Raw genomic sequence first — 25297 nt, 5'->3', positions numbered from 1 at the left:
GAAGAGCAAGAGCAATCCTAAGTCCCCTCCCAATCACATCACTCATCCCCTGCAATCCTGCTGCCTTCCATGGGCTCCCCCAAGCTGTCCCTCACTCACTAGAGGCCGTGGCTTAAGGCAAAGCAATGGCGGCTTCAGTCAACTACAGCAAGAAGGTGAGGCCAGGTTTGGGGATAATCTAATTAACGTTTCCCACAGCTGAGCCTGTGACGTGCCTCCAGGGAAGACCCCTGCTCCCACTCAAGCCATTATACTTGCTTCTCACTGCAGAAAGTCTGATCAAAGCACCATGTGCCTGCTTCTTTCTCTTTAGCTGCCATATCAATCGCATCTTGGAGTCCCCACGGGGAAACGCTCTGCTGGTTGGTGTAGGTGGGAGCGGCAAGCAGAGCCTGACAAGGCTGGCAGCTTTCATCAGCTCCATGGATGTCTTCCAGATCACCCTGCGCAAAGGCTACCAGATCCAGGACTTCAAGGTAAAAGGTCAGACGGTTGCAGAGAGGAGACTTGGCCTATCTTCAAGCAGCCACAACTCCCTGTCATCCTTTACTCATTCTCCAGTTCTCCTGTCTGAAGCCTCCCCTTCAGTGTCTGTCCATTTCTGTCTTAGATTCTGGGCTGATGATGTGAACAACTTTTCTCATCAGACACAGCTTGAGAACAGTGGCCTTTCCAAAGTCTGCCTTTGGGAGACCTCAGGTGCCCTACTTACATCTCTGGGGCCTCTACTCTTGCTCAAATCGGAAGCACATCCGTATCAAATTCACCACACAGCTCACCAGCAGTGGGAGCAGACAGGTGGAATTTCCGAAGGTCTGCCCATGTTTCCTAAGAAATTCAGATTTTAAAAGATGGGTTAGTAACCACTGGCCTCTGGGACCTTCAGTGACATATTCTGGTTTCACACAGTCAGTACTTGGAGGCATGATGTGTGCTCTGGAAAGTGAAGAAAGACACCATATTCAACCTTCAAAGGTCATTTTATCCAGTCCTCTTCCTTCTATCCATGGCCACAACAGTCTTAGTAGGAAGTCACAGGGTAACTTCTATCAGGATGCTGCTCTTTGATGTTCCTGGAAGAACTCCAGCCAGGATTGAGCCAGTCCTACCCGCTTGCCCTCATAATCTCTCAGCCAGTGACGGAAGAGGGAGGTGCTCACTTTTACTCTAAAACCACAGCTCAGCCTCTCGATGACCAGCTGAATCTAAAGTCATACATCATGTTCACATTAGGTCTTTCTTTAGTGCTTCCAAAAAAGACATGATAGTGTGATAGGAACAGTACATTTACAGAATGAGCTGAGATTGTGGGTCTCAATTTTTACTTTATATGGGAATTGCTGGGGATCTAGAAACAATACTGGTGCCTGTGTCCCATTCCCCAGTATTCTGGCTTAACTAGTCTGGGGAATGGCCTGGGTATCATGATTTTTCTAAGTATCTCCAAGATGATTCCAATGAGAATTGAGAGACACTGTCTTAGATCACTTAGAGCATATGGCGAGGACCATCGATCTAAAAGGAAAATCGGTATCTTTAAAGGAGAGCTATTTGGACATTAAGGTAGCTCTGTGGTAAAGAAATGTGTGGGGTTGTTAGGAAATAGCTGTGAGTAATGTGAAAGAGAGAAAGGCAACATCAGGAACTGATGGCTGAGCCTGGGGAGGGCGATACAGCAAAGGAACTGAGATTGAACAAGCTGGATAAGTTCAGAACTTGGCATACTAGCCCAAAATGTCATCCATCTGCAGTTTTCAATGGGTATAATTTTCTATAGGTGTTTGCATGTGTGTGTGTGTGTGTGTGTGTGTGTGTGTGTGTGTGTGTGCGTGCGTGTGTGTGTGTGTTGCCCTGTATTTTTTTTTTCAACAAAAGTGTTTTGCTGGAGCTCGTCATAAGAACACAAGACCTTGCTAGCATAAGATGTATCCATCCCCCATGCTGATAGCCCCAAGTATATTACTCTCAGTCAAGACCTGCTTGCCCTCAAGAGCAGGTCATTCACTTGTATGAGGATATAGGTAAGACAAATAAATAGGGGACCACCTTTGGGATTTGGAAAGCTGTAACCTTTGTACAAAGCAGGATCTCCAGAAGCTTTACCCTGAAGCCTAATTTCTAAATCAGCCTAAGAGACATGCAGGAGCTACCGTGGTTGTATGAATTAGAGAGCGTCACTATGTAGTTTCTCTTGCCCACCTTTACTGGCACTGAAGCCTGGGGATGAGGCATAGTTTCTTGCTTGTCAGTGCAAGATAGAACTCCCCCCACTTCCCATTGTCACCTTGCTTTAATTCCAATTCAAGCAGAGAAGAAAATGGTTCCATTTCTAAAGAACAGGTTAGAGTTCTCTTTCAAGGAGTCCTTCTTTTCAGAAATTTCTGATATTAACCATTCCTACAGATGGACCTGGCCAGCCTGTGTCTGAAAGCTGGAGTGAAGAATCTCAAGACAGTGTTTCTCATGACTGATGCCCAAGTGGCTGATGAGAGGTTCCTTGTGTTCATCAATGATCTTTTGGCATCTGGTAAGAGATTCCTTGCATTTGGTGTCCCTAATAATTTCCCCCTAGAATCAGAGCTATTCAAAGGTGGAGACTTGGTCCAGGGTTGGAAGAGCAAGGTCATAGGAATGAGGAAGAAAACTGACACAGCGAAGGACTGGTTCACTGAGGCCCTTCTCAGCAGTGATGCTGGGCCTGCTCTCCTGGCTCTTTCATTCTTATTTCATTGCAAAACAGACAGTAATCGTGGGACTCTCTTAGTGGGACTCGATCTGACTACGGGAAGAACAGAAGGTTAAGGATCTTGTGATGTGCTGAGTGCAGAGAGGAGGTGCTGTTCTGTGTCTGTATCCAAGACGAAGAGACTAGAATGTGTGTAGTACTTGAGGAAGCTCAGGCATTGGCAGGAAGATACACAAAAAGAAAGCATGCACACATAAAACTTACACAGTAGGGCAAGATGAGGTTACCAATGTAATTAACTGGTGATTTAGAACCTCACGGGAGCAAAGTGGAAGCTCCACAGTTTTCCTTGGTCCCAAAAAAGCTTGACAGGGGGTGTGAAGTACCCTGTGATGCTATGTGCACAAGATAGGACTTCAATGGAAAGTTCAGTGTTTGGTATTTTATTGTCCTTTATTTAGGAATTAAGTATTTATACCAACAATCCCCCCCACACACACAAAGAAAATTCATGCCTGTAGTCCCAGCACTTTGGGAGGCTGAGATAGGCAGATCACCTGAGGTCAGTAGTTCAAGAGTAGCCTGACCATCATGGCAAAACCCTGTCTCTACTAAAACTACAAAAATTAGCTTGTAATCCCAGCTACTCAAGAGGCTGAGGCAGGAGAATCACTTGAACCAGGAGGTGGATGTTGCAGTGAGCTGAGATTGTGCCACTGCACTCCAACCTTGGTGACAGAGCAAGACTGCATTTCAAAACAACAATTATATATACGTCCAAGAATATAATACATATAATGCATAAATTATGCATTTATATAAATGTGTGTGTGTTTATATTAAAGAGAGAATATGCTTTCCTGGCTCTTAAACCAAATGCAGCATCCACAAAACTAACTCTTCATCTGGATTGAAGGAAGTCAGTGTACAAACGTTCCTTAACAAAACTTCTGCCTCTAGACTTCAGCACCTCAAAAGACTGTCTCTCTCCACACTCTACTCCCTGGCTCTGATTAAATACTCTTTAATTTATAAAGTCCAAGGACCATGGTCTCAACAACCTTTCTCCACAGTCTATCTACTATAAATAGATACAGTAGTATATGCTCTATCTATATTGTAAGTAATATATTTTAGGATAGTTCCTGATAATCTCCAAGAATGTCCTGGCTTTGGAATCATTGTCTGCTTCATATTTTGTGATATTGCACCCCATGTTGTCATGCTATCATTTTCATGAAGAGCCGCTGGTCCCTGGTCCAGTGCATGTACTAGCAGGTATTATGAGCAACTTTTGGCTTCTTTCAGTTGAGATCCGTGTCCCAGATTTCCTTACTGTGCTGGCTGCTGGCATTGCAATAACACCACACTCATTCCTTTCCCTCCCTGCCCTGTTCAAGTTAGCTTTACATACGAGAGTTTGCCTACTAACTCCTAACACCTTTTCTCCAATGCAACCATTTCTTTCCTTCCTTAAACATGATCTCTTTAACATCACCTTCTACAATAGTATTCAATGTACAACATAGCCTCATCTTTTATTATTCTATTAAATAATGTGAGAGGGATCCAGTTTCCCTCCTACCCCGAAGCTACCCTAAAGCCTACTTTCTAAATCAGCATAAGAGAATATAGCTTTAGAGACGTCAGGCGTGTTGCCAGCCTCACACCATTGTGTTTCAATTGGCTCGAATCCAGCCAGGTCACCTTTTCCTAAAATAATGTCTGAGACACAGAGTTGTTACATTTTTACCAACTGAAATTTTATTCCTCAATTAAGGATTGATAATTTTTCATTTAGAAGACAACTTTTTTTCAAGTGCAAATTAATTTGTGAAGCTCTCCCAGTGAAAATACAATCAGCCAGCTCCAAAGTCGTGGAGTTTTAGGCCCCATTTTAAGGCCTCTATATATTATTTAAAAAAAAAAAAAAAAAAGGCCAGATTTGTGTATACATATTCAAGCGGAGATACAGTTAAGATGAACACTTCTGTCTGCTAACCCACTCCCTTTTTTTCTTAACCATTTCAACAGGGAGAATCTTGGTTCTAACTGTCCCAATCAAGTAAGTAATTTCTGGCTAGAAATTAACTGACTGCCAGTTCAGCCAAAGCTGAAGGGATTACTCAGAACCTCATTATCTCCCACCTTTTTCAATTTTGTGGGGTTATGCAATGACTCCACCCTTGGAAAATACAGTAGGGACTCGGACTCGGAAACTATAACTTAGACTACCTTGCAATTGACTCATTCCTTCGTAGTTATGTGTAAGTCCTGTGAGGCTGGATATAAAGGTATAGTGAATGAGCTCCACAGATCTAGTTCTCTCTCAAAAACGTCTCTCTCAGAAAACCAATGATCTCACACCCTGGGCTAAGTTTCCTCTCATACTTCTTTATCTCATCGTTTCATCCCTTGCTTTCCTGACACCATTTCTAAAATTAAACCATAATAGTAATTTGGTTTATGAATCCCACTTCTGACACCAATGATAGCATTTTAAAACCCATCTTTATGCCAGTCGTATCTCGGATGCGTTTTAGATGGACATGAAGAAATCTTACACACAAATCAAAAATATTGGGTTAGCTTCCTGGTTTAATTAGCAAAAGACATGTAACTGTGTAAGAAGTAGAATGGCTACCCAGGGTAAGAGCAGATGAAACACATATTTGAGTCACTTCCCTTGGCTGCTGGGGTCCCTGATGGGGGTCATGTAACTGCTGGTGATGCTGTGCATGAAATGCGGGTCCTTGCTAGATCTGAAAGGTTAATTACTTGCTATGTCCTTATTTACCTGTTATAATAATTCCTGATGAAGAATGTGCACTTATCATCAAACCCAGGTATTTAAGGAATTCTTACAAAGTTTGTTCTCTTTTTGAGCTTGACTCAAACTCAGCATCATCAAGGCCCCACTCTAAAGGAAAAAAAAAATCAGAATTATTCCCTGGCTTTCCAGGAAAACACCTCTTCCTCCAGCTTTCCAGCCTCCCAGAAGGCCCATTTTACTATGATGTCCCTGCCAGTTAGCACTAACCAGCTAAGAAAACCTAGTCAGCTCCAAGTATGTTGTTTCTTCTGCTCCTAGCTATGACCGATTTTGCATTTATTTTACTTTGGAATCCCATGTTAGGATTTTCCTTTTGCTTTTCAAAAGGCTTAATTGTTTTACTCAAAATTGTAATTTCTTTTCCTGTCCAAGGCTAGATGACTTTCCATGTATTCATACATTCAATAATCATTTATTAAGTGCTCCTGCTCAGTCACTAGGTACTGTGCTCAAAGATAAATAACATGTAGCCTCTATAGGGTCTAGTGGAAGAGTTTATAACCAACAGGATCCCTCTCTTCTAATGTCATAGTCTTCTTTATCACTGAACCAGACTGTTCCTTTTATATATTTGTGGGCCAAATCTCCTCTTAGGATCTAGCACCTTGGTGCTTTAGGATCAGAGCCAGTGTTGACATGTTAGTGTTCAACACACATCCTATGAGAATGCAGAACCTGGAAATGTTCATAACAGACTTGGCATTGGATTGTTCTCCTCTGTGGCCCTCTGGAAGTGGACTTCCTAAGGAACAGCTATGCTGTTAAATAAATTGAATTCTGGTCCAGTTTCCCTAGAAAGAAAAAAAAACAACAATAAAGTTGGGGCAAAAGAGCAACCATCAAGTAGGCACTAATCCTCTAAGACATACTTAGTGGACTTATTAGATCTGCTCATCAGATGTGTCCTCAAACTACAGACAGTGGAACTTTACAGCAGGACTGGTTTGGTTATCCAGCTGCAAAACAGAAACTCCCAAAGAGCAATGCAAAAGAAGCTCAAGCAATCAGACTTTTCTTTTCCCTTTGTAATAATAAACTGTTTTTTTCTTCTCCTGTGGAACTGAAGTCCTATACATGTTACTCAAAAGACTTTGTGTTCTGTGGATTCCCTACATTGCCAACCTCTCCCTTACCACCTATATCCAAGAGATCACCTATTGCCACCAATTTTCCCCTTAACTAGTTCTGAATCCATATCTTCTCTATCCTCACTACCTATGGTTTTGCCTTGACAAATACCAACACGCCTTAACTTAGCTCCCTACCTCCCATGGTATCCTCACTCCAGCCCATTCCCCTCACTGCTTTCAAAAGGGTCTATCTCAACTGTAATTCCTGGCCGGAAGCTTACACCTGTAATCCCAGCACTTCGGGAGGCCAAGACGGGTGGATCACTTAAGCCCCCGAGTTCCAGGCCAGCCTGGGCAACTTGGCAAAACGCCATCTCTGTGAAAAGTACAAAGATTATCAGGGCTTGATGTTGCACACCTTGGGTCCCAGCAACTCAGGAGGATGAGGTGGGAAGATTGCTTGTGCCCAGGAGGTTAGTTGTGATCATGCTATTGTACACCAGCCTCGGTGACAGAACAAGAGCATGTCTCCAAAAAAAAAAAAAAAAAAAAAAAAAAAGGTAATTTTTTTATTAGTTCCCAACTGGTTGCAGGCTGAACCCCAAGCTTCTTGGACCAGTGTCCTTCCTTCCTTGCTAGTCTTATTCCCCACACTGTGACCTAGTGATTCCTGATTTGATTTCTTAAGGTAACACATTGTGTTATTTCCTGACAGCCTAATTACTTATGCTGTTTGTTTTGAACCTCATGCCCTTCTTTGTCTGGATTAACTTCTATCCATAGTAGAAGACTTACCTTGGGCATTTCCTCTCTAGAAAATCTAGAGACGGATCCACCGTCACTCTTAGGAATGAGTTTCCCCATGTTCCTATGGCATTCAAGGGCTGCACATACCACCACTGTATTGACACAAGATTGTACATTTATGAAAGGCAGAGACCACAGTGTTTGTTGTTGATTAATTTGAATTATTAAACATTCCAGAAATACAAAAAAGAAGGATTAAATGCCTACTTCCCATTTTAGGAAATAAATCAACACTGATATAACTACTACTCTATGCAGTCTGGTTTTTCATCATTTATATTGTCAGCTCGTAATACATCTCCCAGGCCATGATTGACATTCAGGAGATACTTCTTTAAGGAAAGCAGGTAACAGCATGAGAACGGTGTGCCATCTCACATGTTAAATATTGCTATTGGACACGTGCTTTGGGAAGTTTTCCAGCAATGAAGAGAAAGGGATGGGGTACTGAAATAGCTACCACACTCCTTAGCTTTTTCTCCCTTAAGACTAGGGAAATGTTTTTTTAAGCTATCGGGCCTAGATAGGGTCAACTGTTTTCTCTTAATTGTATCAACCTATTTAATTTCTATTCTTTGAGACTGTTAATAACATGCATATAAAATTCCCATATTTTAATTTGTTAAAATCAAGATCTTACTAATAGAATGACTCATTTCAACCTCTTTTGATAAAAATCACACTCCTTACCCCAGTGTGAAATGGAGAATCTAACCCTTAGCTTCACCCTTTTTATCACCAAGGTCCAACTAACTAAACCATGTTAAATTATCAGGATCTCTTCCTGAAAAGCAGTTGTGGCTTTTAAGGAGTCCCATACTAACATGGAGAAGGTAGTGATTAGTCTGGCTTCCAAAATATGAGAATATTTTAATACTGTTTCTAACTCCAAGTACTGCATGAAGCCTGAGAGTACTTGGAGTTAGAAACAGTGTTTCCTAACTTTAGGTATCAGGAGGAAACTTCTCAAATATTTAAATAGCCACTGCCCCTGTTCACATCACAGAATCCTCTCTGGCAGCTCAGTTTCCTGCTTTCAGCATGACTACCTACATCACAAAACAAGTGTCAAGGGGAATTAGAGGAACAAATCCGAAAATGCAAATTTTGTTCCCAATTCAGAGGTGTTTATCCCAAGATACTCCATCTGATGGTCTTCTTAAAGGTTCTAGGGATCTTGTGACAAATTCGACCATCATGAGCATGAAAAATGTCTCTAAGTGACCTAGGTGCTTTCAACATCTTGGAATTCAGAGTATTAATAAACCAGGGTTAGCGAAATTTTTTTATAAAGCATCAGGAAGTAAGTATTTTAGGCTTTGCAGATCATACAATCTCTGCCACAAGTACTCACCTCTGTCCTTGTAGTGCAAAAATAGCCACAGATAATACCTAATGATCGTGGCTGTGGTCAATTAAAGCTTATTTATGAACAATAAAATTTAAATGTCACATAGTTTTCACATTCTGTTAAATATTATTTAAACTTTCAACACATGCTAAATATCATTTTTAGCAGTTTTCTTTCACCCCTATTTTTATCAGAAAAGGCTGAAATGAGTCATTCTATTAGTAAGATCTTGATTTTGATAAATTATAGCACAAGAATTTTATATGCATGCTATTAACTATCTCAAAGAATAGAAATTAAATAAGTTAGTACAATTAAGAGAAAACAGTAAATGATCACTTCCATGATAATTCATTTTTTTTATTTCAACCTTTTAAATGACTAAAGCTAATTAGTATGAAACTCTTAGTAAACTCCCAACTGGGTTAGTGCTGTCAAACCACGAAGGCCATAATTTGTTGGAAAGTTGGCATGGGTTTCCTCCAACAGTAGTTCAAGAAAGTGCAGCAGCCCCAATGACTGATACAATCACAATTACTCGCCGGGCGCAGTGGCTCAAGCCTGTAATCCCAGCACTTTGGGAGGCCGAGGCGGGTGGATCACGAGGTCAAGAGATCGAGACCATCCTGGTCAATATGGTGAAACCCCGTCTCTACTAAAAATACAAAAAATTAGCTGGGCATGGTGGTGCGTGCCTGTAATCCCAGCTACTCAGGAGGCTGAGGCAGGAGAATTGCCTGAACCCAGGAGGCGGAGGTTGCGGTGAGCCGAGATCGCGCCATTGCACTCCAGCCTAGGCAACAAGAGCGAAACTCCGTCTCAAAAAAAAAAAAAAAAACAATTACTCACATTCTGATTACTACTGATCATTTGCTAGACTACTTACTCTGAGCACCTCACCAAAGTTTATAAAAAGTGGTATGTAAGATGGTCCCCATGACTTCTTTCATCTCTAACATTCTTGTAATGCTAACATTTCTGTGAGTTACAGAAGGAATAAGCACGTGTGAGCAGCTCTTTTAAAAACTTTTACAAAAGCATCATGTTAGTGAAAAATGGACAACTATAAAGAAGAGCTTGTATATGACTCCAGTTCCAGATAAGTTCAATATCTACCTAAAGACTTATTCTAGAAATGGGAAAATTTTGCTTTTCTGATACCCATTGCTTTTCGGGAGTGAACATTCACCTTTATATCATATCCAGTGTTTTTAACTTTTTAGCTATAATGTTTCCTTCATTCTTATCTCCCTCAATCTCATCTTTTTCATTTAGAAAACTGATGTCCTTTAGTTTGGGCCTCATAGCTACTTTATACATCAAAGTCTGTCTCCATTATTATTATTATTATTATTATTATTATTATGCAATTTTCTCTTTTCCTCCAATATTACCATTCCTCCTTTCCAAAGCCAACTTTTGTCTAAGCTAGTAGCCCACCCTAGTTCCTAGCTCAGAATTTTACTCTATTCCATCTTTTCTTTCGATTTCTGACTCTCCCTCTTCTCTGCTTTCAAACGTAACCCATTATCTCCATCCTGAACATTTTTTAACTAACTTTCTTTGACTTGAAGTGGCAACCAAACAATAATCCTAAAACTTTTCCCAGACAAAATTTTCAAAAGAATAAAATATACAGTTTTCACATGTTCCCTTTGTGTTTTTCTATATTTCCCTACAAAATAAATTGGACATTACTGAAAGTGATAAACACCCACGTAATTATGAATAATGACACAAAATAGAAACTTTTGTTTGGCATCTGCAAGGGTTTCTTTCCATCACGTGCCCAAAAACTAGATTACTAGTTCATCTGATGTGTACATTTCAGCCTTACCAAAAAGTACAATTGTTTCCATAGAAGTCATATAGTTTGACCAGTAGTGCATGACCACCTGTTTCTGTCCAACCTCACCAATACTTGGCTTATCTGAAATATTAATTTTTGCCAGTGAGAATGAAATTAAATCCTATTATGTTCCTTTCCTTTTCACTGGTAACACTGAGAATCTTTTCAAGTGTTTATTGGCTCTTACTGCTTCTCTTCTGTAAGTTGTCTATTTATATAGTTTGTTCTTTGGATCTTGTGCTTTTTGTATTTTTCTTATGAATTTCAGATGTTCTTTATGTATTTTGGATATTAGATTTTTTGTTCATTATATGGACTGTAAATATCTTTTTGAAGTCTATACCTGAGTTTTGTGCCAATTTAGTTTTAATATTTTAATAGTCTTTTTTCTGTGCTTTTTGTGCTCTGTTTCACAAATGTTTTATCCCAGTGCCATAAAAATAATTGCCTGTATTTTATTTTTTAAGTATCACTGTTTTACTTTTCCTATATATGTATTTATTCACCTGGAAATTATTTTTATATAGCGATCTAATTATAATTTTATATCAATATTGAATTATCTTAACATAACTTATTAATTAGTTCATCCCTTGTCTGCCTCCTGATTTTTAGTATCATTTTCCTGTTTATGTCTATTTCTAGGTGTTTTACTTGTTGTTCTATTTATTCACCCCAGTATCAATTTCACAGGTTTTTAACTGAGAAAGCTTCATAAGGAGACTTGATTTCTGGTGGAACAAATCACTCTTTCTGGTTCTTTCTCAACAATGCCATTTTTAATCCTTTGCTCTTCCATATAAATTTATGAAATATTTGTCAGAATGGAGAAAGAAACCCATTTGATTTCTTATTGAAATTGCATATTTGGGAAAGTGGTGACCTCCTCATCCCTCCATGGACTCAGTATTTCTCTCCATTTATTTATGGTTTCATTTATTCCCTTCAATAGTATGCTATAGTTTTCACATGAAGATCTGACACATCCCTTTATATATTTATTACTTACTTGCTTTAGGGTTTTTTTTTTTTTTTTTTTGGTATCTTAGTTGATAACATTTCGAATAACAATTTGTTTTTGCAGGGTACAAAAATGTGATTTAATTTCCAGTATTAATTTTGTAGCCAGCAAGCTTGTTGTTAAATGCTCTTATGAGTTCTGGTTGTTTATGTGAATATTCTCTTAGATTTTCTATGTAGAAAATTAGATTTTGAACAATAATAGTTTTATTACATCCTTAACTATCCCTATACATTTTATTTTATTCTTAATTTTTGCACAGCCTAGGGCCTCCTATATAATGATGAATAGAAAATACAATAGCAGTCATGTTTGTCTTATTCTTGATTTGAAAGAGAATATTTCGCCGGGCGCGGTGCCTCACGCCTGTAATCCCAGCACTTTGGGAGGCCGAGGCGTGTGGATCACGAGGTCAAGAGATCTAGACCAAGGCCGGGCGCAGTGGCTCACGCCTGTAATCCCAGCACTTTGGGAGGCCGAGGTGGGTGGGTCACAAGGTCAAGAGATCAAGACCATCCTGGTCAACATGGTGAAACCCCGTCTCTACTAAAAATACAAAAAAATAGCTGGGCATGGTGGTGCGTGCCTGTAATCCCAGCTACTGAGGAGGCTGAGGCAGGAGAATTGTCTGAACCCAGGAGGCGGAAGCTGCGGTGAGCTGAGATCGCGCCATTGCACTCCAGCCTGGGTAACAAGAGCGAAACTCCATCTCAAAAAAAAAAAAAAAAAAAAAAAAGAGATCTAGACCATTCTCGCCATGATGAAACCCCGTCTCTACTAAAAATATAAAAATTAGCCAGATGTGGTGGCACGCGCCTGTAGTCCCAGCTACTCAGGAGGCTGAGGCAGAAGAATCGCTTGAACCCAGGAGGTGGAGGTTGCAGTGCGCCAAGATTGCTCCACTGCACTCCAGCCTGGCGACAGAGCAAACCTCCGTCTCAAAAAAAAAAAAAGAGAGAATATTTCAGTATTTTACTATTAGGCATGTTTGCTTTGTGTTTGGGAGTGATATCTATTATTAAAGAGAAATCTCATCTATTCTCAGTTTGCTAACAGTTTTCAGAAACCTCTTGCATCTATTTCAATGGCATATTGTTTTACTTGTTAATCTATTAAGGTAGTAAATTATTTTCATAGTTTTTTTCTAGTATTTATCCTTGCATTTCCAAGATAGGGTTTACACTTGGTCATCATATACTAATTTATACATATTTAATTGGGACTTTTTAATTGTTATTCATCAGGAAGAATGAGCATATAATTTTACTTTCACATTTTGCCTCATTAATACAGTGTTTTCATCTAACTTTCAGATTTTCGCCAATCTGGTAAAAAAAAAAATGATAATAAGGTGTAGTTTTAATATACATTTTTATTATGAGTGACATTGATTGTCCATGTTTGTTAACCTCATTTGTACAAACAAAAAGTAACTAAGCATAGTTTTGATACACAGTTCTGTTATTATAAGTGAGGTGAAGCATCTACATATTCAACAGAAATTTTTATCTCCTTCACCATGAACTTTCCTTTCATATCCTTCACCCCATCTATTGAATTATTGATTTTTTCTTTATTTGTAGAGAATTTCTTTGCATATTAAGATTAGCCACTTTAATCTGAGTTAACATATTTTCTTAATTTGTTATTTGTGTTTTGCAGTCATTGCTATGCTTTGCCTATATTTTCATTATGAAATACTTTTATTTTTATGCAGTCAGATTTATCAATTTTTATGCATGCATGAGATTCATGTTTCTTTTAACATAGGTTGATTCAGTTAGAGTTATAAAAATCCTTCCCCACTCAGAGATTATTTCTCCTATTTTTTTCTGTCATTTTTCTGCCTTTTTTAATAGTTAAATCATCAATCCCATTGGCATTTACCCGAGTATACTGTATAAGATCAAGACCTAAGCATAATTTTTTTCAGATCCCAGTTTTCCTAATGCGGTACCATATATTGAATAGTTCATCTTCTCCCCATTGATTTAAGGCATCATGCTCATCATGTACTAAATTCCATGAAGCTATTCTGCTTCTTCCCCTTTTTCCTCATAAACAGTGATAGCTTGCTCTTGTTAAATATATGGACCTATCGTTATGTTTGTTATGACCCTTTTCACCGGGGGTCTTATAGCTGTTTTTGACCCTATTAGCTATGTTTTTTGCTAAATATTAAGCTTCTAGGGGGGCACAATTCAAAAGGAGCAAAACATACAGTAGTTAGGACCCAAATGCTTTGAGCAAAACAAGAAAAGATAGTTGAAGGCTTTTGTGCTATCAACTGTCTACCCCAGGACAAGAGGGTACCCTACACTCTGTTCTAGTCACTAACATACTCTTTCTTCTGCCCTGGTTTTGGAGTAGACATGGTGTCTGTCCAGTTTCACCAGCAAGGGAGCTGGAATATGGCCTGAAAACCATTGACCTGTGTCCCAAGGAAGGATAACCTACCATGTCTGATTGCATCATTTAGCGAGATGCCAAGGCTGCCCTATCTGTGCTCCATTTTTTTTCCCAGGAGAGATCCCAGATCTCTACTCTGATGATGAAGTTGAAAACATCATAAGCAATGTGAGGAATGAAGTCAAGAGCCAGGGTCTGGTTGACAACAGAGAGAACTGTTGGAAGTTCTTTATAGATCGCGTCCGGCAACAGCTGAAGGTAAAGAGCATTTACTGATGGGCAGGCAGAGACCAGAGATAATTCATGGGAGTGTGCATTGATACTTCAGGCACAACTGTCCCTGCTGATTGTCTTGAGTGGATGGTGAGTGTGCAGCATCCTTCTTAACCTGAGCACAGTTGCAAAGACGCTCTTCTCATCTGTTTTAAGGGCAACAGCATCCCTTGTGGACCATGCAGTCCTAGCATTTATGATCTCTTGGCTATTGAAGCCGGCTAGCATTTACAGAATTTTGTCTCTGTTGGATGTGCTTCCCGATCTTATGAGAGCTAGAGAACCCAAGGCTGTATCTGCCTCTCTGTATTTTTCTGATGCCTTCCTGGTTTTCCCCACCCTTCTGACTTCTCAGGTGACTCTCTGTTTCTCCCCTGTGGGGAACAAGCTAAGAGTCCGCAGCAGGAAATTCCCAGCCATTGTGAACTGCACAGTCATTGACTGGTTCCACGAATGGCCTCAGCAGGCATTGGAGTCTGTCAGCCTCCGCTTCTTGCAGAACACAGAGGGCATCGAGGTGAGAGGGAAAAGGAGACTCTCCCAAAGGTCCTTCTCAGCTGGGAGTACAAATTCCATGTCCAGATGTCAGAGTTAACTATCAAGCTTGGAGCATAAGTTTCCACATGGTGGAGGAATGGGTGGGGAGTGAGCAGTTGCCTCCAATCTTCAGCACGAGATAATCTTTTTATTTCTTGCTCTGTGGTTTTAGCCCACAGTAAAGCAGTCAATTAGCAAGTTCATGGCCTTTGTGCACACAAGTGTCAACCAGACATCCCAGTCTTATCTGAGCAATGAGCAGCGCTACAACTACACAACTCCCAAGTCCTTTCTGGAGTTCATCAGACTCTACCAGAGCTTGTTGCATAGGCACAGAAAAGAGCTCAAGTGCAAGACAGAGCGGCTGGAGAATGGGCTCCTGAAGCTGCATAGCACCTCCACCCAGGTGAGCAATGGGGACTTGGCAGGGGACTTGGAGGGGGCAGAAGCAGCCTTGTGAACTGGAGGGATCACAGTCAAGATCTGAAAAATATTTATTGTTTTCCAGGGACTCCCATGTTATAGTATCTATTACGTTTTCATTTTTTGCTTTCATCTCTTTGGCTTTTTTCTCTACATTGTAGGAGAGCTTCTCAAGTTTATCTTTGTCCATAGTAACAGTATCCTCACCATCAGAAACAGTACCAAAAGTTCAAGCTGAGTTCCCCAGCAGCAGGACATATGCCCCACTTAGGTCTGATCTACCCCCTCTCATTGATACTGGAACCCCCTGAAGCACCTCTTCCCTCTTCCCCTTTTTTTTTGAGACAGAGTCTTGCTCTGTCAACCAGGCTGGAGTGCAATAGGGCAGTCTCACCTCACTGCAACCTCTGCCTCCCGGGTTCAAGCGATTCTCCTGCCTCAGCCTCCTGAGTAGGTGGGATTACAGGTGCCCACCACCACACCCAGTTAATTTTTATATTTTTAGTAGAGACAGGGTTTTATCATGTTGGACAGGCTGGTCTCGAACCCCTGACCTCCTCGACCTCCCAAAGTGCTGGGATGACAGGCGTGAGCCACTGTGCCCAGCCCCTCTTTGTAGTTTCTTCCTTTTCCTTTCCAGTTCACTCCCCTTCCATCCTCAAAACCAAAAGCAATCAATGGTGAAAGGAAATGGGAAATGGCTGCACGGTTCTGCTAATTTTGTTTGTCTTACTCTATCATTTGTCAAAGAGCCATTGGAACCTTAGTTTTTCAAAAAATCCTGTCTCATTTCATGCATCTCTAAGTAGTTGCCTGTCTCTATCTAAGTAGTTGGCCATTGAAAGAAGGCCCCTGTCATCCTGTCCTTGTTGTTTTTTGCTGTTTACTCCTCCAAATGGAACAAGTTCATTTCAGTCAATTTGTTCATCTTCCCTTGGGAGTTGGGGCCAACTCTTGCACCTGCTTCGCCTCTGCTCACGCCCATCAAATACTTCCTCCTTGATGACCCCTTTCTATTTTATCTTCCCCAGCAACAGAGCCAACTTCTCATTAAGGTGATGAAATTTCATGAATTTGCACAATTAAACTAAAATCGGGATCCACCTAATTCTTGGACATCACATTTTTCTGTAGTTATCTGAGCCTTTCATTTTGCCTTTGGAATTGTTCTATTGAACTTTCTCCTTTTGGCTTGTTTGCCCCACTTCAGTTTCTTGATTCAGAATTATTAAGTGTACCTAAAGGATTTAAGTTCATTTAGTGGGATGCAGTGAGCCCTCACAATCTGTACACACAGTCTTTCTTCTGCTCAGGAAATGTTCCTTGTGTTACATGGTTTCATTCGTCAGATCTGGTCTCTCCTCTGGGAGCAATAGTCAGTTGGATGGGGTCCCAGTGCCCTGTATCTATTATGTTCTCATGTGTTGTTTTCATCCTGTTGACTTTTTTCTTTAAATTGTGGGAGAGCTTTTCAAGTTTATCCTCACCAATACTAATTTAATAGTGTGTAATATTGCTTCTGCTTCTTAGGCTTGCAATGAAGACTTTAATTATGCCATTGAATTTTTAATTTCCTAACAACCCTTTCATATTTTATCCTTTTCTTTTTTCAATGCATCCTATTGCTTTTTTTACTTCAGCCTGTTTTTCTGCTACAGTTTCATAGAAACCATCCTATTGATAATTGATAATGCCGAATAGGTTCTTCCGTGTTTTTTCTAGGTCCAGTAATAGATCTTTTTCAGAACTTTCTGCCTCCTCCTCCTCCTCCTCCTCCTTCTGTTCCTCCTTCTTCTCCTCCTATTCTTCTTCTTCCTCCTTCTCCTCTTCTTCCTATTCTCCTCCTCTTCCTCTCCTCCTCCTCCACACTTCTTTCTCTTCCTCCTCCTCTTCCTCCTTCCTCTTCTTCTTCTCCCTCTTCTCCTTCTCCTTCTTCTCAATGCCATTCCATTCTTTGCTCTGTAGTTTTATATAAGACCTTTTTTTCTTTATTTACCTTCAGGCAACATGAGATCAATTCAAACTCAATGTTTGCCAACAAATGGCATGTGCAAATTATCTGTGACACCCCATCCTTCCCTTTGTGTGATGACAAAAACCCCTTCCTAGGATTCCAGTTCAGGTCAGGGTAAGCTATACAGATCCCAGTCTAGGCCCTAGGAGTTTACCTTTGCTGTAGAAAGGTATCTTTTCTCCTGATCACTTTGTTTCGGTCTCTGAATCTGTAGCAAACAGCATAGGATACAATCTCAGAAGGCTGTACTACCAGATTTTTAAAAACATCTTCCACCTCCCCATTATCCTTCCTCCCCTCCTACCTGCCATGCCCTTACAACATTCTCCACCAGTGCTGTTCTCCCTCCTATTTATCCTCTGGGAGTTGCTGGCCCATCTGTGTGAAGAATGGTTGCCAGTGAGTAAGGGATAGGAAAAATACTCCGATCCTCTTGCGGAGCAGAACCCAGTATTCTATTTTGTATAGAGCCTGGGTCTTTGAGCAGACACTGTAGAAAGCAAATTTCTGTGTTACTGTTTTAGGTGATCTCTATTTAACAAGGAGACGCCTGGCTATCCCATTAGGTGACTCAAGCTCTAGCTGCACATAGTGGAGAATCCTCTTAAGTCCTGGTCTTGCCCGGAGCCAGTACAGGTTCTTGTCTTTGCCACACAAAAGAATTTGAAAGCAAGACCAAAGTGATAGTACAGAAGCTTTATGCACACACTCAAGAGAGGAATGGAGGCAATGCTAAAAAGAATAAGCCACGCCCAGCATGGGCAGGGCTCACGTACTATATGGATAAGCATAATGAAGGCACAAAATATTCTATATAATAAGGGGAGAGGTTTTCTGGGAAATAGGCAGGCAGTTCCCAGAATCAGCACTTTTCTTGACTAAATATGATTAATCTGGAACTATCATGGTGTCAGTTCTGTGACGGGAGGGGGAGGTTTCCCCATGCAAATTTTATGGTAATAGGGGTATAATGAAGCCAAGGATTGACAGCTGGTCAGGTTTTTGGCCACCTTGGATTTAACCAGTTTCAGCCGGTCTCTTCTTTGTTACATTCCTATCTGTGCCTAAAGCAGGATGTCTGCAATCTGTTTGTGTTGTTAAGCCTGTTGTAACAGTTCCTCTCTACTAGGTGGTGGGTCTTAGTGCTAACCTGTTTGGCCTTGTCTGCATTGCTTTTAGCCATCTGCAAGTAATCATGCTCATTCCCTGCTAACTGCCTGCCTCATTGGCATCAGATTCAGTATCTGAGACCACCAAAAATGACCTTCTTATTTCATATTCTCTACTTCAATGAATGATGCTTCTATCTATCCAGTTCCCTAGGCCAGAAACTGGGAAGTAATTTTAGACTCTTCACTTTCCTCAGTTCCCACATTTGAAATTTAGTAAGTTCTGTTGAACAATGAGAACACATGGACACAGGGAGGGGAGCATCACACACTAGGGTCTGTGGCGGGGGACTAGGGGGAAGGACAGTGAGGGGTAGGGAGTTGGGGAGGGATAACATGGGGAGAAATGCCAGATATAGGTGACGGGATGGAGGCAGCAAACCACATGGCCATGTAGGTACCCTTGCAACAATCCTGTATGTTCTTCACATGTACCCCAGAATCTAAACTGTAATGAAATATTTATATATATTTAAATATAAAATAAAACAAAAATTTAGTAAGTTCTATATGTTTTCTAATATCTCTCAATTCTGTCCTCTTGTTGAGTCCCTACTTTTTTTCTTTTTCTTTTTCATTTTTTTTTCTCTGTCGCCTAGGCTGGAGTACAGTGGCGCAATCTCAGCTCACTACAACCTCTGCCTCCCAGGTTCAAGTAGCTGGGACTACAGGCATGTGCCATCATGGCCAGGTACTTTTTGTATTTTTAATAGAGACAGAATTTCACCATGTTGGCCATGGTGGTCTCAATCTCTTGACCTCATGATCCATCCACCCCAGTCTCCCAAAGTGCTGGGATTACAAGTGTGAGCCACCACGCCTGGCCAGATCCCTACTTTCAACATCTTTATTTAGACACTTCCTACCTGGATGATTTCAACAATCCAGACTCATCCACTGCCTCTCGCATCATCTATTATGTTAGGCCATTCTGGCATTGCTATAAAATACCTGAGGCTAGGTAATATATAAAGAAAAGAGGTTTAATTGGCTCACAGTTCTGTGGGCTATACAGGACGCATGGCACTGGCATCTGCTCAGCTTCTGGGAAAGCCTCAGGGAGCTTTTACTGATGGAGGAAGGCGAAGGGGGACCAAGCATCTCACATGGTGAGAATGAGAGTAAAAGCAAGAGTTGGGGAGGAGGTGCCACACACTTTTAAATGACCACACCTCACAAGAACTCACTCACTATCACAAGGACAGTACCAAGGGGATGGTGCTAAACTATCATGAGAAATATGCCCCTGTGTTCCACTCACCTCCCACCAGGCCCCACCTCCAACATTTTACATTTTGACATGAAATTTCTCAGGAACGTGTATTCAAACTATATTGCCCATGCAGGTGAGAGTCCTTGGGATCATCCTTAGTTCTTCTTACTCGCCTCTTACTCTCACACTGTCACCCAAACCATCAGAACATCACTACTGGCCCTGACTTCAGAATATCCCCAGAATCCCACTACATCTCACCCCCTTCAATGCACTACTGCTGAGTCACGGGTATCATTTACCTTCAGAGCCACAGGACCCTTTTAACTAGTTTATCCGCTTCTACTCTTGCCCCTTTGTAGTCTGTTCTCAGCTGAGCAGCCAGAGTGGCCAACTTAGAACGTAAATCAGAGGCCAGGCGCAGTGGCTCACACCTGTAATCCCAGCACTTTGGGAGTCTGAGGCAGGCGAATCACCTAAGGCCAGGAGTTCAAGACCAGTCTGGACAATATGGTGAAACCTTGTCTCCACAAAAATATAAACATAACCCAGACGTGGTGACATGCACCTGTAATCCCAGCTACTCAGGAGGCTTGAACCAGGAGGTGAAGATTGTAGTGAACTGAGACCATGCCATTGCACTCCAGCCTGGGTGACAGAATGAGACTCCATCTCAAAAAGAAAAGACAAGAAAAGAACGTAAATCAGACCATATCACTCTTCTGCTCAAAACCTGTGCCCCATTGCTCTTATCCCAGTGGCCTCCATGGCTCCTCCCCAGTCTGCCTACCCCAGCCTGTGACATCCCTCTCCAGCAAGGATACCTCATCACTCCGCAGACATGCCAGGTCTTTGCATCCGCTATTGCCTCTGCCTGCAATGTCTTCCCTCTAATACCCTCATGGCTGAGTTCTTTGCTCAAATACCATCTTCTCAGTGACTCCTACCCTGATGATTCCATTTTAAAGCACAACCCCTCACCACTTCTTGTTCCCTGATTCTGCTCTTTTTTACTATTTTCCTATAGCACTTACCCCCAGCTAGCATATCTTGTAGTTTACTTATTTGTTACATTTATTGTCTGTTCTCTATCTCCAGCTGTTGCATACAAGGTCTATAAGAGCAGGGACTCTTGTTAGTTTTGTCCACTGATGTATCCCAAGTGCCTAAAACAGTGCCCAGGCCAGGCACGGTGGCTCACGCCTGGAATCCCAACACTTTGGGAGGCCAAGGCGGGTGGATCACCTGAGGTCAGGAGTTCCAGACCAGCCTGGCCAACATGGTGAAACCTCATCTCTACTAAAAATACAAAAATTAGCTGGGTGTGGTGGCAGGCACCTATAATCCCAGCTCAGGGTATGTATATGTGTTTATGTGTATCTATATGTGTATATATGTGTGTGTGTGTGTGTGTGTGTGTACATGCACGTGTGTGTGTGTGTGTATATATATGTGTGTGTGTGTCTGTGTGTGTGTATATATATATATATATATATATATATATTGTGAACGTGTATATATTTATATGTGTGTGTGTGTGTGTATATATGTGTGTGTGTGTGTGTGTGTGTGTGTGTATATATATATATATATATATATATATACCCAGCAAGTATATATATGTGTGTGTGTGTGTGTGTATATATATATATACTTGCCTATATATACTCAGGAGGCTGAGGCAGGAGAATCGCTTAAACCTGGGAGGCAGAGGTTACAGTGAGCCAAGATTGTGCCACTGCACTCCAGCCTAAGCAACAAGAGAAGAAAAGGCAGTGCCTGAACAGAGTGGGAACTCATTAAATATTTGTTGAATGAATAAATTACTGAATGAATAATGTTCTGTTTAGTTTCCCAGACTGTATGCTGGTATCACCCTAGACCAGCACCACCCTTGCCTATTTCTCCATCTTCTTCATCAGTTCTACCACACTGTACCCTACAGTCTAACAGTACTCTTGCAGTGCCCCCAAAACTCTATGACTAGTTCACATCTCTGATCTTTATGTGTGCCCCCCACCTTGTCATCACTTCCAAGACCTGAACATTTTGCATCCCCTGCTCCAGAAGCCCTTTCTAAACTCTGAGCAGTTCGGCATTCCCTTCTCTCTGGTTCCCTCCTTGAATTATGTTTCTCATCCTGCATATATCAAGCTATACTGCTGTTAGTCCTTCAAGGGCAGAGATCAGGATTCATTTATCTTTGATCATCAGGAACTGACACATAGCAAGCACTCTACAAATGGGTGAATAAATGGATAGGTGAATAGATGATGGGTGGAGAGGCAAATAAACACTGAACAGTCCCAACATCACCTGCTCAGAGTGGGGGTAGAGGATAACTCTTGGCAATATTGTGCACATGGTATTCATTCCATAAACACTTAGTGATGGTTATAGCAATTCTTCTTCTGTTAAAAAAAAATGGTATATATGGTTCCTAACTCTATAATAAACTTTTAATCTGCAGTTGCTTTTTTTGGTATAAAAAGACCGAAGTATACCACTAAAATATTGGTATAAGGCTAAGGACTTGAGTTATTTTGTATTGGCATCCTACTACTTGATTATGAGAGGTTTTAATGCTCATAATCTGGTGGGAGTAGGCTAAATGAATGTTAGAGCCTTAGCTCAGAGAGAATACAGATCTATTTAGCAATGATAATTATGTTAGAAGTAGTAATGATAATTGCAATAGTGACAAAATTAACAATTATATGATAAAGTCAATAAACTTATTTATTTTCTTATTTATTTATTTATATTTGAGACAGAGTCTTGCTCTGTTGCCCAGGATGGAGTGCAATGGCCTGATCTCAGCTCACTGCAACCTCTGCCTCCCATGTTCAAACAATTCTCATGCCTTATCTTCCAAAGTAGCTAGGACTACAGGCCCATGCCACCACACCCAGCTAATTTTTGTGTTTTTAGTAGAGATGGGGTCTTGCCATGTTGGCCAGGCTGGTCCCAAACTCCTAGCCTCAGGTGATCCTCCTGCCTGGGCCTCCCAAAGTACCTGGATTATAGGCATAAGCCACTATGCCTGGTCAAAGTTCATAAACTTCAGACTTATAATTTCATTCTTAGAGCTGATCATAAATGTAGCTTTATTTTTTCTATAGCTGAATTCAACATAGCTCTGGATCCATCTTATTCATTTAAGAGTAGAAAGCTCTTAATATTAATCTTGCACTGCATTGCGACTTAGTCACATCAAGTTAAAAGCTTAGCCTTTGAGGGCAGTCAGTTCAGAGTGAAAAGTCCCACAGGCCTTTTCCCTCCGAAGGGCCTTTCCCTCCTCCTTCTCTCTGTGATGAGCTTGGGTTTCCAAAGGCAGCTTGTGATGAAACATCCTGTCCTGGTGGACTCCTCCAGTTCTCATTGGCTCTGGTGACAAGTGCTGGTCCTACTGGATCTTTGGGTGGCATCTTCTATTTTTGCGTCAGTGTCAACTGAAGCCTCACAGCTGGTGTCATTGCATCCTTTCTCTTAGTATTGTCAGGTTCCCCTTTCGTGACTTAGGATTCACTTGTCCCTCACTGGCACTGCTCAGAGGCCACTGTCCTCTCAGATCCTACATCTAACTCAGGTCATGAGGAAAGAGAGGGTTGTTGGATTGAAGAAATGTTTATAAAATACCTAAAGGCCGTTGCCAGTTGCCTGCATATAGGACTTAATCCACAATCTGTCAATCTGGAATCTTAAATTCAATTTCTCTTGGGGTTTTCAAATAGTCTCAGGTCATCAAACTTACCTGAAGTTGACAGTTTAATAATTCATGATGATATGTTTAGAATTCTTTTGATTATAAGTGAAAAGTTCTAACTCAAATTCATTTAGTGAGAAAAATCTAAAAATGAAAGAAAGTAAGGGAAGATGGGAAGGGATGGGAAGGAAGGTAGAGAGAGGAAAGAGAAAATCTTGAGTTTACATGATGTAGTTATCAAGACCTTTTTGATGGCAACCAATGAAAATCCAACTGAAGTTGATTTAGGAAAAACGACAAAACAAAATAAACGAATTGGTTCGTCCCGGAAGGCAGAGGTTACAGTGAGCCAAGATCACGCCACTGAACTCCAGCCTGGCAATAGAGTGAGACTCATTATCTCAAAAAAAAAAAAAAAAAAAAAAAGAATCGGTTTGTGTAACTTAAAAGTCAGAGATAGAGCTTAATTTGAACAGGGCTGGAGCTAGAGACCTGCGTAAGATTTTTTACATCTTGATTTTCCCATAGTTGAAGACTCTCCCTCTCATTGGTCAAGTCAGGATCAAATGACAGCCAGAATAAGCTCCACCCAAGCTATAAGGATTTAGAAGGGGGAGTTCTCCAAAGGAAAATTAGACTGTGTTACCAGAATAAAGGTGAACATTTGTTAGGCAGGCAAACCTTACAGGCATAGATAGGACATATCCGTATCTAAAAGGAAAGCTTCTTTGAAATTCAAACTCATATCAGAAAGTGCTGGATGACTACATGAACACAGAGAAAGCAAGAAAATGTCTCTACGCTTCTGTTTTAGTCCAGTTTATGATGCTATAAAGGAATACCTTAGGCTGGGCAGTTTTTAAAGAAAAGAGGTTTATTTGGCTCATGGTTCTGCAGGCTGTACACAAAGCATGGCACCAACATCTGCATCTGATGAAGGCCTCAAGCTCCTTTTCATGGTGGAAGGAAAAGTGGAGGTGGTATGTGCAGATATCACACGGCAAGAGAGAGAGGGGAGGGAGACGCCAGGCTTTTTAAAATAACCAGCTCTCAAGGGAACTAATAAAGTGAGAACTCACTCACCCACCCTCACAGGAAGGGCATTCATCTCTTTATGACAAATCCACCCCGCTTACCCAAATATATTCTACTTGTCCCCACCTCCAACATAGGGGATCAGATTTCAACATGAGGTTTGGAGGAATAACAGTCTCCAGCCCTCATTGGAGAATTTACTGCTGCTGATTGCCCTGGGCTTTTTCTCCTTCTCTGGCAGCCGGTGATGCTATCCCATCTTTCCCCAAATCCTAGAGCTGCCAGAGGAAAGAAAGTTCACCCCCATAGGCAATGCAGAGAAAACACTCCTTTTCAGTTCTTCTAGTTCCTTCTCAGTTTTATGCCCAAGCTGACTAGTGCTCTGCAGAAACATCATGGGAAGCCTGACTGCTCCCTTTAGCATCATGAGCCTGGTTCTTGAAGAAGGGAGGTCCACCCACCGCCACTGCATTGTCACCCTACTCAGTCAGCACCATTTACCACCATGATACCGATTCAGGGGACCAGCAGGGCTGCAGAAAAGGGTCTCTTTTTTGTTTATGGCATGCTCCCTCTTAACCTTCCCATCCAAGAGTGGGTGTGTCTAAATAAGGACACCTCCAGAGTATAGCTGGGATGTGTTTTCAGTAAGGGAGAAGAGAAAGATTTAAAGTAACCATTTCAACTTCCCATTCTATTGCAGAAGAACCATACAGTGAACCTGAGTTATATCTCCTCTGAAGCTTGGTTGGGGGAGCCCTAGTTCTAACTGATGGGACCTTCCCATCACACCATGTCATGGCTTAAAAGCTGCAAAACTCCTACACAGTGCTGGTGGTTATTTACCTTGGGCCTGAGGTCATAAGCCGTATCTGCAATCACCAAAACAAAACCACCACAA

The 25297-nt window shown here is 41.2% G+C and overlaps 1 protein-coding gene across 7 annotated transcripts in view; it reads left to right on the top strand.

Annotated features, from left to right (window-relative positions):
* DNAH9 (dynein axonemal heavy chain 9) overlaps positions 1-25297 on the top strand; it is a 367598-nt gene that overhangs the window by 215764 nt on the left and 126537 nt on the right. For 6 of the 7 annotated variants that reach the window (XM_017531396.2, XM_017531398.2, XM_037739576.1 and 3 more), the window contains 5 exons: positions 314-476; positions 2404-2527; positions 14142-14284; positions 14655-14816; positions 15009-15242. In XM_017531396.2, coding sequence (XP_017386885.1) covers positions 314-476; positions 2404-2527; positions 14142-14284; positions 14655-14816; positions 15009-15242 — 826 coding nt within the window. The remainder of the gene's footprint in view (positions 1-313; positions 477-2403; positions 2528-14141; positions 14285-14654; positions 14817-15008; positions 15243-25297) is intronic. The other variant, XM_017531397.2, reaches the window with a different exon arrangement.

This window comes from Cebus imitator, unplaced genomic scaffold, assembly GCF_001604975.1.
Source record: "Cebus imitator isolate Cc_AM_T3 unplaced genomic scaffold, Cebus_imitator-1.0 Scaffold72, whole genome shotgun sequence".
Taxonomy (NCBI): domain Eukaryota; kingdom Metazoa; phylum Chordata; class Mammalia; order Primates; family Cebidae; genus Cebus; species Cebus imitator.
This window is presented reverse-complemented; position numbering and strand designations above follow the sequence as displayed.